We start from the raw sequence: 18,605 nt of genomic DNA, 5'->3' as shown, positions 1-18,605 counted from the left end.
ATGGCCTTTTTTTGCCTTTACCTCCCTTAGCTCACCTCATTTGCTCACAAGGTATATAGACTTATTTGTCTACTGTATTATTGACTGTATGTTTGTTTTACTCCATGTGTAACTCTGTGTTGTTGTATGTGTCGAACTGCTATGCTTTATCTTGGCCAGGTCGCAATTGTAAATGAGAACTTGTTCTCAACTTGCCTACCTGGTTAAATAAAGGTTAAATAAAAAATACATGTAAAAAAATTATACTGCCTTGCGAGTCGTGAAGAAATGCCTAGAACGTGACAAAAACACAGTCAAAAATTGTTTATTTGTTATTTGGTATTGTGGTCTAATTCTATGTCCTGTTTGTGGAGCCTGAGGGTGTAACGTTAGCATAGCCTACCATTAAGTCGAGGAGCTCCTATACTTTGTGCACATTCCAGCCCTGAGCACTCCATGAGGCTACTAAATGCCCTAAAAAAGCAAACATTTTGTCCATGCATTTCTGACCGCAAAGCCAATGAAGCCGTCACTTTGGAGTTGTATGATTTTTTTAGCCTGGTAAAGAAACTTTAAACTCGGTTGCTGGGGGAATTGCCAAGTCTCGCACATGTTGAAAAGACACAACTAGAGAGTAGATGTGAAATCATTCTGCGAGAGACAGGTTGAAACAATGCTAATGGTTATCTCAGCCGGCTGGCTGTCTGTTGCAGCTTCCTCCCCCATGGCTGTCTGAGTGTCTCTGTGGCTCGGCACAGAGCGGCAGCCGGATGACAGGCCAAACGGCAGGCTACTGAAACCACAGAGAGACAAAACAGACAGGAGGACCACATGGGCCCATAGAAATATATACAGTTGAAGTCGGAAGTTTACATACACTTAGGTTGGAGTCATTAAAACTCGTTTTTCAACCACCCTACACATTTCTTGTTAACAAACTATAGTTTTGGCAAGTAGGTTAGGACATCTACTTTGTGCATGACAAGTTATTTTTCCAACAATTGTTAACAGACTATTTCACTGTATCACAATTCCAGTGGGTCAGACGTTTACATACACTAAGTTGACTGTGCCTTTAAACAGCTTGGAAAATTCCAGAAAACTTTGCCGGGGCTTTATAAGCTTCTGATAGGCTAATTGACATCATTTGAGTCAATTGGAGGTGTACCTGTGGATGTATTTCAAGGCCTACCTTCAAGTGCCTCTTTGCTTGACATCATGGGAAAATCAAAAGAAATCAGTCAAGAGCTCAGAAAAATAATTGTAGATCTCCACAAGTCTGGTTCATCCTTGGGAGAAATTTCCAAACGCCTGAAGGTACCACATTCATCTGTACAAACAATAGTACGCAATTATAAAAACCATGGGACCACGCAGCCATCATACCGCTCAGGAAGAAGATGCGTTCTGCCTCCTTGAGGTGAACATACTTTGGTGCGAAAAGTGCAAATCAATCCCAGAACAACAGCAAAGGACCTGGTGAAGATGCTGGAGGAAACAGGTACAAACATATCTATAGCCACAGTAAAACAAGTCCAATATCGACATAACCTGAAAGGCCGCTCTGCAAGGAAGAAGTCACTGCTCCAAAACCGCCATAAAAAAGCCAGACTACGGTCTACAACTACACATGGGGACAAAGATCGTACTTTTTTGAGAAAGGTCCTCTGGTCCAATTAAACAAAAATATAACTGTTTGGCCATAATGACCATCGTTATGTTTGGAGGAAAACGGGGGAGGCTTGTAAGCCGAAGAACACCATCCCAACTGTGAAGCACGGGGGTGGCAGCATCATGTTGTGGGGGTGCTTTGCAAAAATCCTATAGAAAATTTGTGGGCAGAACTGAAAAAGCCTGTGTGAGCAAGGCCTACAACCTGACTCAGTCACACAAGCTCTGTCAGGAGGAATGGGCCAAAATTCACCCAACTTATTGTGGGAAGCTTGTGGAAGGCTACCTGAAACGTTTGACCCAAGTTCAACAATTTAAAGGCAATGCTACCAAATACACTCAATTAGTATGTTAACTTCTGACCCACTGGGAATGTGATGAAAGAAATAAAAGCTGAAATAAATCTCTACTATTATTCTGACATTTTACAATCTTAAAATAAAGTGGTGATCCTAACTGACCTAAAACAGGGAATTTTTACTCGGATTAAATGTCAGGAATTGTGAAAAACTGAGTTTAAATATATTTAGCTAAGGTGTATGTAAACTTCCGACTTCAACTGTATACACGGACTATAACAAACATTAGGAACACCTTCCTAATATTGAGTGGCACCCCCCTTTTTTACCCTCAGAACAGCCTCAATTCATCAGGGAACAGAATCTACAAAGTGTTCCACAGGGTTGCTGGCCCATGTTGACTCCAATGCTTCCCACAGTTGTGTCAAGTTGGCTGGATGTCCTTTAGGTGGTGGATCATTCTTGATACACACGGAAAACTGTTGAGCGTGAAAAACCCAGCAGCATTGCAGTTCTTCTACCATACCCCATTCAAAGGCACTTCAATCTTTTGTCCTGCCCATTCACTCTCTGAATGGCACACATACACCATCCATGTCTCAATTCTCTCAAGACATAAAAATCATTCTTTAACCTGTCTCCTCCCCTTCATCTACACTGATTGAAGTGGATTTAACAAGTGACATCAATAAGGGATCATAGCTGTCACCTGGATTCACCTGGTCAGTCTGTCATTCTACATGTTTTGTATACTCCGTGTATAATGTTCTATTCCATTTTGTGGATGGGCCGAGGGCTACACCTGTTAAGATCTCTCACTCCCTCGCTCTCTCTGACTCTATAACCGTCTCTGCCCTTTCTCTGTTTATCTCACGCTCACTTTCTCTCTGTCCCTTGACCTAACAGCATCTACAGTAAATTAATCTGATGATCCCCATCTCCTCATCACCCTCTTACTCTCTGGAGAATATCCCACCCGTGGTGCCTTGGAGGGCCCGCTTTGGTGACATCACTCATCCCCCACAGAGAAGAAGGCTACACGTGACGGCGTGGAAAGGAGGATCACCTGAGGCTAATGGAGGTTTTTAATGGGCGACCGGCGGGGACGATTAGTGGTGGGATTACAACTACATTACTGCTAATTTACTGTGGGAATTGTCCCGATATACGGCTCAAGGTTAACAAGGTTTGGTTCATCACGAGAGCTCATAAAGTCATTTGCACAATGGGATTTAATTGGTCAGAGAGGGTAATTAGTTGAAATGATCTCTTTGTTTGAAGCCTTAAAGGCTGGCAGCGTAATGTTGTTAATAAGGGGATATTGGCCATTGTTGGCAAAACTAAAATGTGACTTGACTTACACAAAAAAACTGAACTTAGCCATGGATATGATTCCAACTGGGCTCTATTGTCGTATTTGCGTGCTGTTCTTCTCAATGTGTAAGCAAAAGGTATGTGTGTGTGTCTCAGTTCATACATTCACGTGCATCTTATGCGTCCGTGTGTACACACACACACACACACACACACACACACACACACACACACACGTCTGCTCGCCCCACCTTGGTCGGGGTCCAGGCCGAAGAAGGAGTTCTTGCGTCCAAAGCGGATGCTGAAGGCCCTGCCAGTGGCCGTGGTGGTCTTGGGGTAAGATACCTGCATCAGGTTGACGTGGCAGTTGGTGGGCACAAAGTCCATGCAGCCCAGTGGGTGAGGCCGCACACCCGCCTGCTTGAACGTGGGACACGCCTTGTTCCTCAGCTCCTGGGCAAACTGAAAACAATCACACACACACAATGAAGGAGATTGAAATTGGTACCTTCACCGCTATAAGATAATGATGGCTCAATGCTCACTGCTGATATGTGTGTTGTCTGTGTGAGTGGGGTGTAGTTGGTGCTGAATTACTGAAGTGGGTGTGTGTATGTGAGTGAGTGTGTGTGAGAGTGGGGTGTAGTTGGTGCTGAATTACTAAAGTGTGTGTGTGTGTGTGTGTGTGTGTGTGTGTGTGTGTGTGTGAGTGAGTGAGTGTGTGTGTGTGTGTGAGAGTGGAGTGTAGTTGGTGCTGAATTACTGAAGAGTGTGTTTGTGTGTGTGTGTGTGTGTGTGTGTGTGAGTGAGTGAGTGAGTGAGTGAGTGAGTGAGTGAGTGAGTGAGTGAGTGAGTGTGTGTGAGTATGTGTGTGTGAGTGAGTGTGTGTGAGTATGTGTGTGTGAGTATGTGTGTGTGAGTGAGTGTGTGTGAGAGTGGGGTGTAGTTGGTGCTGAATTACTAAAGTGTGTGTGTGTGTGTGTGTGTGTGTGTGTGAGAGAGGGGTGTAGTTGGTGCTGAATTACTGAAGTGGGTGTGTGTGATTGTGTGAGTGTGTGTGTGTGAGAGTGGGTGGTAGTTGGTGCTGAATTACTGAAGTGGGGGGGTGTGTGTGTGCGCGAGCGTGTATGCTTGAGGAAGAGAGGGGGAGAGTGAGTGTGCGTGTACTAAAGAGTTGAAGACAAGCGGCAAGCAGTCCATGTTTGTAGGTGCTCTTGCACTACATATGGGGCTATGAGAGACAGAGGGATCCTGTAGTTCCTGTACCTGCTGGTAGCTGCTGATTCGTCGGCGGATGCTCTCCAGCTTGGTGTCACAGATGTTCCTGAACTCAAACTGAGGCATCGAAACCACGCGGTCGCTCTGTGAGATCAGCTGGCTGCAGTTGCGCACAAAATGGCTGTCGTCACCGGCAAAGGCCTCCAGGATCTGAAAGGTGAAAACGAATGTTTTAAATCATGGAATTGAACAGCATGTAACTTGGGAAGCATTCACTCCCATTGTTGTCTGTCATAAATGCTAATGTTAACGAGTCGTTGGCTGTGAACAGAAACCCATAGTGCCAATGCTAGAAGAACACAACAACAATATATATGTATTGTGGCCAACCTGCTCCAGCAGTATACCACAAACTGCTGAGCAGTGATAGCATGCTATGTTAACAACAACAATGGACATGTACTTTGGCGGTGAGGCTGAAGCAGCCCTTGGGCTCCACCATCTTCTCCAGGACGTGGCTCTTGATGCCGGCCGTGCTGACGTACTCGTACACCACGCCATGCTCCAGGTGCACGTTGTCAACCATCATGCTCACCAGAGGCACAGAGTCATCAGACATGGACAGCCTGCTCAGGCTATAGTCTGGATGAGACACAAAATACAGGACTCTGAGTACACACCTGTTGTTGGATAGATGGGTATATGGATAGAGAGAAACCCACACATATGAACCCACAGTGAGGTAGTATACACTACAGTACCTGTTCCATTCCTGGCATTCTCCTCCTCTGTCTCAGAGCCATTCTCTGCTGGGCAGGCCCTGAACGACCCCCTGTCCTCCTCAACATCCTCAAATGCCCGATACACCCACTGATACTTATAGGACACAGAGAGGGACACACTGGAGTCAAACATTGGTGTGTGTTTCTGTACATGCCATCATACAGTTTACTTAAGTATTCACACCAGAGTAAATACTTTGAAGAAGCACCTTTGGCGACCATTACAGCTTTGAGTCGTCTTGGGAAAGGGGGATACCTAGTCAGTTGTCCAAGTGAATGTATTCAACTGAAACGCGTCTTCCTCGTTTAACCCAACCACTCTGAATCAGACAGGTGCAGGAGGCTGCCATAATCGACATCCACGTCTTCGGCGCCCGGGGAACAGTGGGTTAACGAACTGCCTTGCTCAGGGGCAGAACGACAGATTTTAACCTCGTCAGCTCGGGGATTCGATCAAGCAACCTTTCAGTTACTGGTCCAACGCTCTAACCACTAGGCTGCCTTTGGTATGTCTGTATTGGCTTTGCACATCTGGATTTGGGGATTTTTCTCCCATTCTTCCTTGCAGATTTTCTCAAGCTCTGTTAAGTTAGATGGGGAGCGGCAGTGACTCTTCAAGTCTTTCCGCAGATTTTCAATGGGATTCAAGTCTGGGCTTTGGCTGAGCCACTCAAGGACTTCCACATTCTTGTTCTGAAGCAATTCCAGCATTGCTTTCACTGTATGCTTGGGAACACTGTCCTGTTGGAACGTAAATCTTCATTTACAGTCTGAAACAGGTTGTCATCAAGGATTTGCCTGTATTGTTTCCTCTATCCTTACCAGTCTCCCAGTGCCTACCGCTGAAATGCATTCTGATAGCATGATAGCACTCTCAGAATATTTCACGTGCCTTTTGACAAACTTCAGGCGTGCTGTCATGTGCCTTTTTCTCTGGGGTGCTTTCTGTTTGGCCACTCTCCCAATGAAGCCCAGATTGGTGAAGTGCTGTAGAAACTGTTGTTCTTCTGGCAGGTTCTCCCATCTCAGCCAAGGAATGCTGTAGTTCTGTCAGAGTGGTCATTGCGGTCTAGGTCACCTCCCTGACCAAGGTCCTTCTTGGCTGGTTGCTCAGTTTGGCCGGACTGCCAGCTCTAGGCAAAGTCTGGGTAGTCACATATTTTTTCAATTTCCCAATGATGGAGACCACTGTGCTCTTGGAAACTACCTACATAGTAGTAATTGTTATATACACTTCCCCAGATATATGCCTCATCACATTTTTCAGAGATCTACAGACAGGTCCTTGGACTTCATGGTATAGTTTCCGCTCTGACATAAACTGTCAACTGTGGGACCCTCTAAATCATGTCCAAACAATTGAATTGGCCACAGGAATTGGCCACAATAGACTCCAAACAAGTAGTAGTGACATCTCAAGGATGGTCAAAGGAAATTGGATGCACCTGAGCTCAAGTTGGAGTGTCATCGCAAAGGGGTGGGAATACTTATGTAAATTAGGGATCAATAAAAGTGCAAAAATGTAAAATGAATATATGTTTACACGTTCTCATTATCAGGTATTGTGGGTAGATGGGTGAGATAAAACAACGTTTCAATCCATTTTGAATTCAGGCTGTAACAACAAAATGTGTAATAAGTCAAGGGGTGTGAATACTTTCTGAAGGCCCTGTAGAATGCATTTTCTCTCAGAGAACATGGCACTGGTTCAGGAAACACACTGGCAATTAACCAGCTGTGTGAATGAACTAACAGAGACATGGTCCAAACAGAGCAGCTCTGAGGAGATTTGACTGGGCAAGAGCTGTGGGGATAGGACAAGAGAATCCAGGGTAAACATCAACAAAGCAGGGGATTGGATAGGAGGAGAGGAGCAAGAGTAAATATCAACACATCACCTAATAAAAAAGCACCACAGTACATCCTGCTGGGTCCCAAGCTGGATAAAGCCAAAACACTGTATTTGACGCAGTAGGAAAAGAAAAACAAGGAGGGGAAAGAGGTCTACTGGCAGAAGACTGAAACTGAGAATCAGGAAGAACCCTAGTTGTGACGCAACAAATAAAAATAAAACCTTGCATGTGACACTGTAGAAGGGAACACACTAGTTTGGTGGGAAAACATCTTGACACGGGTAGAAAAGTAGCAATGGTTTAAGGCTCTTTTTAAAGCTACATTAGGCTATGTCAGTGTTCTCCAATCCAATCCTGGCGCTTAGGCACTTGATTCTACTCCTCATCAAGCTTTTGATAAGTGGAATCAGGTATGTTAGTGATAAGGTAAAAAAGGACCTTTGGGGCCCCCAGGACCAGGAAAGGGGAAGACTGGGCCATACCTTTGTGGTTGAATCTCACCATCTCTGAACATTTGTTTCCCCTAACGCTATGCAGACAGAATTAAACCAATGGAAGTGCCAGGTCTCTCACCATGTCGGGGTGTTCCTGCTGGGAGGAGGTGAAGTGCTCCAGGACCTCCTGGTAGTCACTGAGGTTCATGCTGTTGCCGTTCACCTTCAGGATACACTGACCTGGCTGGAGGCCCGCTGCCGCCGCCTCCGACCCTGGGGTCACACAGGGGTCAGGGATCACATTTGGATATGCCGCAGGGTCGTCATTGTAATTGCAATGCGGTCATACTTTTAGTCAGACCCCCCCCCCCCAAAAAAAATTGCTGTAATATACTGGAAGTGCAATGCATTTTTTCTTTTAAATCTAGTCCATGTAAATATGTATTTTATTCAATGTAACCTTCATTCAATTAGGACATCCCATTGAAATTAAGAATCGGTTCATCAGAGAAGACCTATCCAAGGCCATCTTTCTCAAAGAAAGAGATACGCACACAATGAAGACATACGTGGGTGTAAAAACTTCAAATAACTCCTGGTAACACTTTAGCTGTGCACTAAACAGATATTCCTGTCCCATTTTAAAATACCAGGCCTAGCATCCCTTTCCCTGTCATCCACCTCACACAAAGCACACAACGCCATAACTTCAGTTTAGCAGCAACCCCTCCCAGCCGTCAAGTAGGGCCCTGATTTAGGAGATGAGAGTGTGCCTGGAGAGTCTGACATCATTCAGAGACAACTCATATGGGGCCGGTAGCTGGAAGGAACCCCACGCTCCGCAGCCTGCGTGTGTGTGTTTGTCCTCATCCCTGGATGCTACAGAAAGGAGTCAGACATTTTTTCCGACCTCCTCTTCCAGCTGTTTTACACATTTGGACCAATCCCTCGCAACTCGATAGCCGTAAATCTCCCCCCCACTCATCTTTCGCTTCTTCTTTTTATATAATATAAACATCTGCCTAGCAGGCAGTGTACCGGGAGAATGTGGCCCAGGTGGTTGTATTAACAAAGAGGAGTTAAGTTCTGTGTGTGTGTGTGTGTGTGTGTGTAGGGGGGAGCACCGTCTTTTAGGGTTTTAACTTTGAACCCTAGCGAACATGTGGTCCAAAAAAGCAGAGCCTCAGTAAAAGGGAACTGAAGCTGACAGGTGCATAGCTGGAAGGTAACGTTACCTCATCCTATAATTTAAAGACAGGTTTCTGGCATGTGTTCTAGCATTCCAGGTTCCCTCCCATAAATGGTCTATTAGCAGACAATACGTGACTAAATCACGAGCCATTTAACATACGACGCAGTACATATTTCCTGTGTGTGGTGTCGCGTCCAATGAGTGAACCCCAAGACTTGAGGTCAAATTCAGAGAGAGCCAATCAAAGCGGTTGATACTCACCTTTCCTTACTGCGTGTACATGAGGTGGGGCGGAGCCACAGAGTTTGAAGGACAGGGGATCTGGAGTGTCTGGAACCTTCACGATCCTAAATCAACAAGGGAGTGAATCAGAGACTGGCCAAACACAGCCTGTGTGTCTAGTTAAGTGTGTGTGTGTAATGAAATTGGGTATGTGTATACGTGCGTGTCCATGCTTGTACTACTGTAACTCACTCCTTGGCCTTGGTGTTGACCAGCAGGCGTAAGGAGCGGCGGATGCAGAAGGCCTGGTTGATCATGGTCTCCACCTCCTGGAAGGGCCTGAGGAACACCAGGTCCTCGTTGATGGTGAAGATCTTCCTGCCCGCCTGCAGCCCCGCCATCTGGAGAGGGAGGACGGAGTGGAAACAACACCGGTGAAGTGTCCGGATAGGTTGTCTCATCATTTCATGCTAGATCAGCGGCCATTTTGCTTTGCAAATGTAAAAATGATTGCGAACAATTTGACCAGATTTCACTTATAAAACCTGGTTAAATAATGGGGAAAGGCATTCAGGTGAAATCTTAATGATACATTTATTTTTTTTAACGCTAATGAAGAAGGGAAGCTCAACGATATGAGCTTTGCACATCTGCCCGAAATTTGCGGGGCATTAATGCATATTGAACTGTGATGGGTTTTGCGTGCATGTGTCTGGTCACGTCGTGAGAATAATGCATCCTCTATATCCTCTCTGGCTCGCCCAGGACCCAGGGACCAGATCCGCTTGGCTTTGGTTGCCTGCGGGGTTGGCTTTGGAGGACAGACCAGAATAGGGACAGCCAGGCACAGTGGCCCTCTGAATATGTGTGTGTGTTTGTGTGTGCGCATGTTTGGTATTCTCCCCCCCGACCCTCTTAGAGTCCCTGGCTCTCCCAGGGTTTTTCACTGGGCCCTGTGAATCAGCTGAGCCTCATTCACAATGCTGGCATGCACACACACACGCACACACACACACACGCACACACACGCTCTGTGTCAGCCAGGACCGAACTAAGCTGGCACTGTCTGGAGCAGAGAAGCAGAGGCGATAGAGGGGGCTGAGGAATGAGATGGAGGGGACAGGGAACAAGGGAGGCGAGAAAGACCGTAAGGGACAGTTAGGGAAGGAGTGCAGTAAGGCTGTTTCCCCCAATCCCTTCACTCAGAGATCCCCAGTCATTATTCCATCCCAACACTAGTTCCTCTGATTCAACCAATCAACAAGATTCCAAGACCCTGATTAGTTGAGTCAGGAGAGAGAGAGTAAAGATAGAAGGCTGTCCTCCCATAAGGCTGCAGGCAGAAAGACAGATGGAGACGTGTGCAGGCGCGTACATACACGCACACGTAAGCACACACGCGCACGTAAGCACACACACAAAGAGCTGGGATGTCGTGTTGTGGCGTGTGGTGGCATTGAGGAGAATGTGAGCAGGCATGTCTAATGTAATACGGCTGATCTGATCCCCACACTGAGAATAGATGCCCTGAGGAGAGTGACAGAACCACCAGCGCCTGAATCACTGGGACTAATGGACTCTGTCAGTGAGAAGGAAGAAGCACAGACGTGTGTGTTGTCTGTGTGTGTGTGTGTGTGTGTGTGTATGTAGACTCCTCACCTCGGCGTGAGAGCCCCTGGTGACAGACTTCACCACGATGGCCTTGTTCTTCTCCTCGATTTCAAAGCCGTAGTCCTCCTCCTCAGGGTGGATCTGTGGGGAGAGAAACAAACAACACAACATCGACCAAGGAGCTTGGAAGGCATTGATTGACATGGACTAATTCATTCATCCATTGCGCAAAATGAAGGAACCAACTAAATCTGGACATTTTGTCTGGCAATCACTGTGCATGTCAATGACAACCGAATGACACAATGGCAATGAACAGACCTGGGTCAAATGCATACTTCACATGTGGGTTTATTTGGGACGATTCCATTACCGAGCACTAACAATCACACGGTGGGGGTTATCTCCCTACTGCAGAGTTGTGATAAGATGGCTATCGCTAACGCCCGTCTGAGGAGACTGCTACAAGGAGAAAGACTAAACAATGGGCTCTGCAGCATCAAGGAGCTGTGTGTGTGTGTGTGTCGGACTATCACTTCAGTCATAGCTGTAGGGAATGGGAAGGATTAGCATTTGAGCTAATCATCAGGGATGGGGCGTCTCCTAGGCAAAATAAAAATGGTCCACTTCCTCGTTCGTTCTGCTGACGAAACGCTTGGAAAAGCTAATGCACTTATGTTAGCTGGACACAACGTAACTCGATGTAGCTCCCAGTTTCCCACCCTTTTCTGAGGTGGGATTGACCTTTTACTCTCATTCTTGGTTGGTGGATGTCACAGCGGAGAGTCGCACGGTGTTGATGCATCGATCAAGAGAGACCAAGAGCGCGAGAGGAAGGGACCGAGAGAGAGAAAGAGTGTGAGAGAGACAGAAAATTAGATGAAGAGAAACTAATATAGAAAGAGTGACAGAGGGAGAGAGAGAGAGAACATGAGAAGGAGAGAGAGAGCGAGAGAGAATGTGAGGAGAGATGGAGATCCACACAGGCAAGGCTGTCTCAGACACACAAAATCAACAGTCGAACAGAGACACCGCCACGTTCCTTTCTGCTGTGGACCCTACTTTTCAAATAATGAGACAGCTTTTCTTCAGAGTGCTTCGGGGGGGGGGGGGGGGGGGGGGGTCCCTTTATGGCAACAAATGGACATGTCCAATCAAGGGTGAGATGGTTAAAGGTCAGAGAGACATTTCTGGCAGGCCTTCGGAGAGCTTTGTAATTAGCCTCTTCACACACAGTAGGGGGGTATGTCAAGTCTAACTGCAGCTCACGCATGGAAGCATGTATGTGATGGTTCCTCTTTGAGGACCATCTTCTTCAAAAAGTCTCCACCACGTCCTGAAATGCATTTCAACCGAACTCATGAGCGTTTGTGGGTGTCGATACGTGACATTCCTTACATATTGTCGATTATATTGATTTCTTAGCCTTTTAGCATTCAAACGGAAAAAATGTTAGCGATTGTTTTCGGTTTGACTACGGGCAAACCATCAAACTGATCTCAGTTTAAAATGGTTCTTCCTGATGCTCGCCTCCTATGAGACCTCCACCCACACACACACACACACACAATTTGTAAAAGACAACTGCCATTAATACGCTGTTGGATCAGAAGGACTTCAAAGCCCTGTCTCGTCTTCAAAGGCGTGAGGAGATTTTTGAGCTGCAACAGCCACGGGGGATGAGACATCTTCAAGTGCTCTCTGAGACCCACATCCAGATGTGGTTCACGCCGTCACGTGTACGCACAGGCCTTGTGGAGCGGAGGACAGGACATGGCTGTTTCCAAATCATGCCCAGACCACTGGGGAAGTCGAAAACCTAGTCCTCTAAATAACACTGAGTGGTAGCTTATTGGTACAGCAGTGGATAAACCATGCAATGAATTACTGGCAAATAATTCTGTATAGTGCTGTTATGATCATACACAGATGCAGGTGTTCATTTATGTGCAAGTGTGTGCAAGTGTGTGTTCATGCCTGTGTTTACTTACATTCATGCGTGTGTGTACTGTATAATGTTCATGCATGTAGGTGTGTGTGTACATTCATGTGTGTGTGAGTATACGTTGGTGTGTGTTCATGTGTGTGTGTGTGTGTATATGTTCGTGTGTGTTCATGTGTGTGTGTGTGTGTGTATATACGTTCCTGTGTGTGTATATACATGCGTGTGTGTCTGTGTACACATTCATGTGTGTGTGTAGTCACGCTCACCACCAGGGACTTGGCCAGGATGTTCTCAATGAGCTTGAAGTCATTGCGTTGCAGCTGCTTGCTCTTGGAACTCGTGCCCTCCATCTCCTCGTCGGCATAGAAACGGAAGAACTGCGATTCGTCTTTGAACTCGCTCTTCTCCAGGACTGTGAGAAAGAAAGGGAAAAGAAAAGAGAGAAGTGGTGAGCTAAAGAGAAATGCGGGTCACAGCAGCTTCCAGTAAAGTCTGCTTCTGTAAAGGAATGGCACCTTATTCCCTATGTAGTGCACTACCAACTGGCCACTACCACTGGTCAAAAGTAGGGCTGGATATATATATATATAAATAATACACCTTTAGCCACATACTACCACTGGTCAAAAGTAGGGCTATATAAATAAATAATACACCTTTATCCACATACTACCACTGGTCAAAAGTAGGGCTATATAAATAAATAATACACCTTTATCCACATACTACCACTGGTCAAAAGTAGGGCTGGATATATATATATATAAATAATACACCTTTAGCCACATACTACTACTGGTCAAAAGTAGGGCTGGATATATATATAAATAAATAATACACCTTTATCCACATACTACCACTGGTCAAAAGTAGGGCTATATAAATAAATAATACACCTTTAGCCACATACTACCACTGGTCAAAAGTAGGGCTGGATATATATATAAATAAATAATACACCTTTATCCACATACTACTACTGGTCAAAAGTAGGGCTATATAAATAAATAATACACCTTTAGCCACATACTACCACTGGTCAAAAGTAGGGCTATATATAAATAAATAAATAATATACCTTTAGCCACATATTACCACTGGTCAAAAGTAGGGCTGGATATATATATATATATATATATAAATAAATAAATAATACACCTTTAGCCACATACTACCACTGGTCAAAAGTAGGGCTATATATATAAATAATACACCTTTATCCACATACTACCACTGGTCAAAAGTAGGGCTGGATATATATATAAATATATAAATAATACACCTTTATCCACATACTACCACTGGTCAAAAGTAGGGCTGGATATATATATATATATATAAATAATACACCTTTATCCACATACTACCACTGGTCAAAAGTAGGGCTATATAAATAAATAATACACCTTTATCCACATACTACCACTGGTCAAAAGTAGGGCTGGATATATATATAAATAAATAATACACCTTTAGCCACATACTACCACTGGTCAAAAGTAGGGCTATATATATAAATAATACACCTTTATCCACATATTACCACTGGTCAAAAGTAGGGCTGGATATATATATAAATATATAAATAATACACCTTTATCCACATACTACCACTGGTCAAAAGTAGGGCTGGATATATATATAAATAAATAATACACCTTTATCCACATACTACCACTGGTCAAAAGTAGGGCTATATATATATATATATAAATAATACACCTTTATCCACATACTACCACTGGTCAAAAGTAGGGCTGGATATATATATAAATAAATAATACACCTTTATCCACATACTACCACTGGTCAAAAGTAGGGCTGGATATATAAATAAATAAATAATACACCTTTAGCCACATATTACCACTGGTCAAAAGTAGGGCTGGATATATAAATAAATAATACACCTATATATATCCAGCCCTACTTTTGACCAGTGGTAGTATGTGGATAAAGGTGTATTATTTATTTATATAGCCCTACTTTTGACCAGTGGTAGTATGTGGCTAAAGGTGTATTAGCTAAAGGTATATTATTTATTTATTTATATATATATCCAGCCCTACTTTTGACCAGTGGTGGTATGTGGATAAAGGTGTATTATTTATTTATATATATATCCAGCCCTACTTTTGACCAGTAGTAGTATGTGGCTAAAGGTGTATTATTTATTTATATATATATCCAGCCCTACTTTTGACCAGTAGTAGTATGTGGCTAAAGGTGTATTATTTATTTATATATATATCCAGCCCTACTTTTGACCAGTGGTAGTATGTGGATAAAGGTGTATTATTTATTTATATAGCCCTACTTTTGACCAGTAGTAGTATGTGGATAAAGGTGTATTATTTATTTATATAGCCCTACTTTTGACCAGTGGTAGTATATATATATAAATAAATAAATAAATAAATAAATAAATAATACACCTTTATCCACATACTACCACTGGTCAAAAGTAGGGCTGGATATATATATATATAAATAAATAAATAATATACCTTTAGCTAATACACCTTTAGCCACATACCACCACTGGTCAAAAGTAGGGCTGGATATATATATATATAAATAAATAAATAATATACCTTTAGCTAATACACCTTTAGCCACATACTACCACTGGTCAAAAGTAGGGCTGGATATATATATAAATAAATAAATAATATACCTTTAGCCACATACTACCACTGGTCAAAAGTAGGGCTGGATATATATATAAATAAATAAATAAATAATATACCTTTAGCCACATACTACCACTGGTCAAAAGTAGGGCTGGATATATATATAAATAAATAATATACCTTTAGCTAATACACCTTTAGCCACATACTACCACTGGTCAAAAGTAGGGCTATATATATACATATATATATAGCTGCTAATTCAACACAGGTTGGGGTGAAATACTTGCTTAAAGGTCGCAGTGTGTGTGTGTTAGTTATATAATTTCCTAGGATATACCAAGGAAATGCCAGTGGAAACATTACCGTCAATTCTTTCACTCCGGTAACCCAACCCCACTGTCATTCATCAGAAAGGGACAGTGTGTGTGTGCGTGTTACTCAAAAAAGGACAGTCGGCTTTAAATGTCTGTGTTTTCATAGCCATGTTGGAAGGACACTCTGTTCTCCTCTCTGATCCTGTCCGTCTCAATCTTTCCATGAAAACAGCTTCCCCAGTTTTTCCATGACTAGACAGCGCACTGTGCACTTGGAGTCTGATGCCATGTTATTGTATCGAGCCATGGCTGTGACAGGTGTCAGTCTGTCTACCTGTGTCTCTCTGTCAGAGTGAAGGGTTGTAAAGAACAGTGGTATCTGGGGTAAAGAGACACAGCTGTATGGGAGACCATCTGGTAGGCCAAGCGGAATAAAATCAGTCAAACGGATTTGTGCTGCACACACACACAGTCCGGCACTATGCCAAAACAATTAAGCCTAGGGGGCATTTCCAATTGGTCAGACGGTGAATCCTTTGAATACCTTTAATACCACCTATTCAAGTCATAAAGAAACTCCCACTATACACACATAACCAACCCACAGAGAGAGAGACACGCACACTACCACTGACACTAAATTGGTGTCCCATTGAAATTGGTGACAGCTGTTATGAGTGTGAATTCAATTGGGGAAGTGAATACCACAGGAAAGCTCTGAACCCTTGAATAGCGTCTGTTACTTATAGCGGTGTTCCCCTGTTATTACATAAAGCAGACAATGTTGATGTTGGTCTGCAGCCTTTCATTGTATGAAGCTTTGCAGGGCACTTGCGACCCGCCTAAGATGAAATATTAAGGAGAAACGCTGCGTTGCTTTATGTACAGACAGACAGACAGACAGACAGAGAGAGAGACAGAGATGGGAGAGAAAGGAGAATGATACAGGGACTGAGAGCATGTGCACGAGAGAAATAGAGGGAGAGAGGGGACGAAAGGAAAGGGGACAGAGAGAATGTGCTTACGAGGAAGTGGGTGAAAGAGAGGTTAAGAGAAAGAACACAGACATACTGACTGAGCTGGGGCATGTGAAGGGACAGCTGAGGTGAGAAGAGACATGCTATGCACTCAGCAGGCAGAGAAGAGACGTGTGAACTTGAAAAGGAGAACTAGCCAGCAGATGGCATCGGGAGGTGTTTGTGTATGTCAATACTGTATTAGTGTGTGTGTGAGATTGTGTGTGTGTCTACTAAACTCAGCAAAAAAAAAAAGAAACTGCACTTATTCAGGACCCTGTCTTTCAAAGATAATTCGTAAAAATCCAAATAACTTCACAGATCTTCATTGTAAAGGTTTTAAACACTGTTTCCCATGCTTGTTCAATGAACCATAAACAATTAATGTTACATGCACCTGTGGAACGGTCGTTAAGATACTAACAGCTTACAGACGGTAGGCAATTAAGGTCACAGTTATGAAAACTTAGGACACTAAAGAGGCCTTTCTACAGACTCTGAAAAACACCAAAAGAAAGATGCACAGGGTCCCTGCTCATCTGCGTGAATGTGCCTTAGGCATGCTGCAAGGAGGCATGAGGACTGCAGATGTGGCCAGGGCAATAAATTGCAATGTCCGTACTGTGAGATGCCTAAGGCAGCGCTACAGGGAGACGGACAGCTGATCGTCCTCGCAGTGGCAGACCACGTGTAACAACACCTGCACAGAATCGGTACATCCGAACATCACACCTGCGGGACAGGTACAGGACGGCAACAACAACTGCCCGAATTACACCAGGAACGCTCAATCCCTCCATCAGTAATCAGACTGTCTGCAATAGGCTGAGAGAGGCTTGGAGGCCTGTTGTAAGGCAGGTCCTCACCAGACATCACCCGAAACAACGTTGCCTATGGGCACAAACCCACCATCGCTGGACCAGACAGGACTGGCAAAAAGTGCTCTTCACTGACGAGTCGCATTTTTTTTCTCACCAGGGGTGATGGACGGATTTGTGTTTATCATCAAATGAATGAGTGTAACACCGATGCCTGTACTCTGGAGCGGGATCGAATTTGAGGTGGAGAGTCCGTCATGGTCAGGGGCGGTGTGTCACAGCATCATCGGACTGAGCTTGTCGTCATTGCAGGCAATCTCAACGCTGTGCGTTACAGGGAAAACATCCTCCTCCCTCATGTGGTACCCTTCCTGCAGGCTCATCCTGACATGACCCTCCAGCATGACAATGCCACCAGTCATAATGCTCGTTCTGTGTGTGATTTCACATGTCTGTGGAACTTGTTCAGTTTATGTCTCAGTTGTTTAATCTTTTTACGTTCAGACAAATATTTACACATGTTAAGTTTGCTGAAAATAAACGCAGTTGACAGTGAGAGGACGTTTCTTTTTTGGCTGAGTTTATAAGTGTGTGTGTGTATATGTGTAGGATGTATAGTAGATTGTGCTGGTTCGAGGGCATTCAAAGTTCACAAGGATATAGCTGGCAAGCTATGGAAGGTCTAGCCTATTTCAAAACAGAATGAGCCCTGCACTCACCATTGTTTCACTGGTGAGCAGAACATTCAGTCTGGTTTAACCAGGCTAAGGAAAGAGGGTTCCGTAGTTCAATTCTGCGACCCTGGAAATGCCAAGGAATACTGCAAATACTGTTGATGTTGACAATAGTGTGGTCTGATTGTGATTTATGGTCATCGGACTTGAATCCATCGTAGGGATGTGGGAAAACTTTCTACAGTCGTGGCCAAAGTTGAGAATGACAAATATTAATTTCCACAAAGCATGCTGCTTCAGTGTCTTTAGATATTTGTCAGATGTTACTATGGAATACTGAAGTATAATTACAAGCATTTCATAAGTGTCAAAGGCTTTTATTGACAATTACATGAAGTTGATGCAAAGAGTCAATATTTGCAGTGTTGACCCTTCTTTTTCAAGACCTCTGCAATCCACCCTGGCATGCTGTAAATTAACTTCTGGGCCACACTGATGGCAGCCCATTCTTGCATAATCAATGCTTGGAGTTTGTCAGAATTTGTGGGGTTTTGTTTGTCCACCCGCCTCTTGAGGATTGACCACAAGTTCTCAATGGGATTGGGGAGTCTGGGGAGTTTCCTGGCC

The 18,605-nt window shown here is 44.1% G+C and overlaps 1 protein-coding gene across 2 annotated transcripts in view; it reads right to left on the bottom strand.

The window, feature by feature from the left end:
* The window catches only part of LOC109907914 (phosphatidylinositol 3,4,5-trisphosphate-dependent Rac exchanger 1 protein), a 107,227-nt gene that overhangs the window by 19,498 nt on the left and 69,124 nt on the right, over positions 1-18,605 (bottom strand). For both annotated transcript variants that reach the window (XM_020506210.2, XM_031794099.1), the window contains 9 exons: positions 12,787-12,932; positions 10,624-10,716; positions 9,217-9,365; positions 9,004-9,089; positions 7,690-7,823; positions 5,243-5,357; positions 4,945-5,123; positions 4,530-4,691; positions 3,515-3,725 (listed from right to left, as the gene is read on the bottom strand). In XM_020506210.2, coding sequence (XP_020361799.1) covers positions 3,515-3,725; positions 4,530-4,691; positions 4,945-5,123; positions 5,243-5,357; positions 7,690-7,823; positions 9,004-9,089; positions 9,217-9,365; positions 10,624-10,716; positions 12,787-12,932 — 1,275 coding nt within the window. The remainder of the gene's footprint in view (positions 1-3,514; positions 3,726-4,529; positions 4,692-4,944; positions 5,124-5,242; positions 5,358-7,689; positions 7,824-9,003; positions 9,090-9,216; positions 9,366-10,623; positions 10,717-12,786; positions 12,933-18,605) is intronic.

The sequence above is a fragment of the Oncorhynchus kisutch genome, linkage group LG17 (genome assembly GCF_002021735.2).
Source record: "Oncorhynchus kisutch isolate 150728-3 linkage group LG17, Okis_V2, whole genome shotgun sequence".
In the NCBI taxonomy this organism is placed as follows: domain Eukaryota; kingdom Metazoa; phylum Chordata; class Actinopteri; order Salmoniformes; family Salmonidae; genus Oncorhynchus; species Oncorhynchus kisutch.
This window is presented reverse-complemented; position numbering and strand designations above follow the sequence as displayed.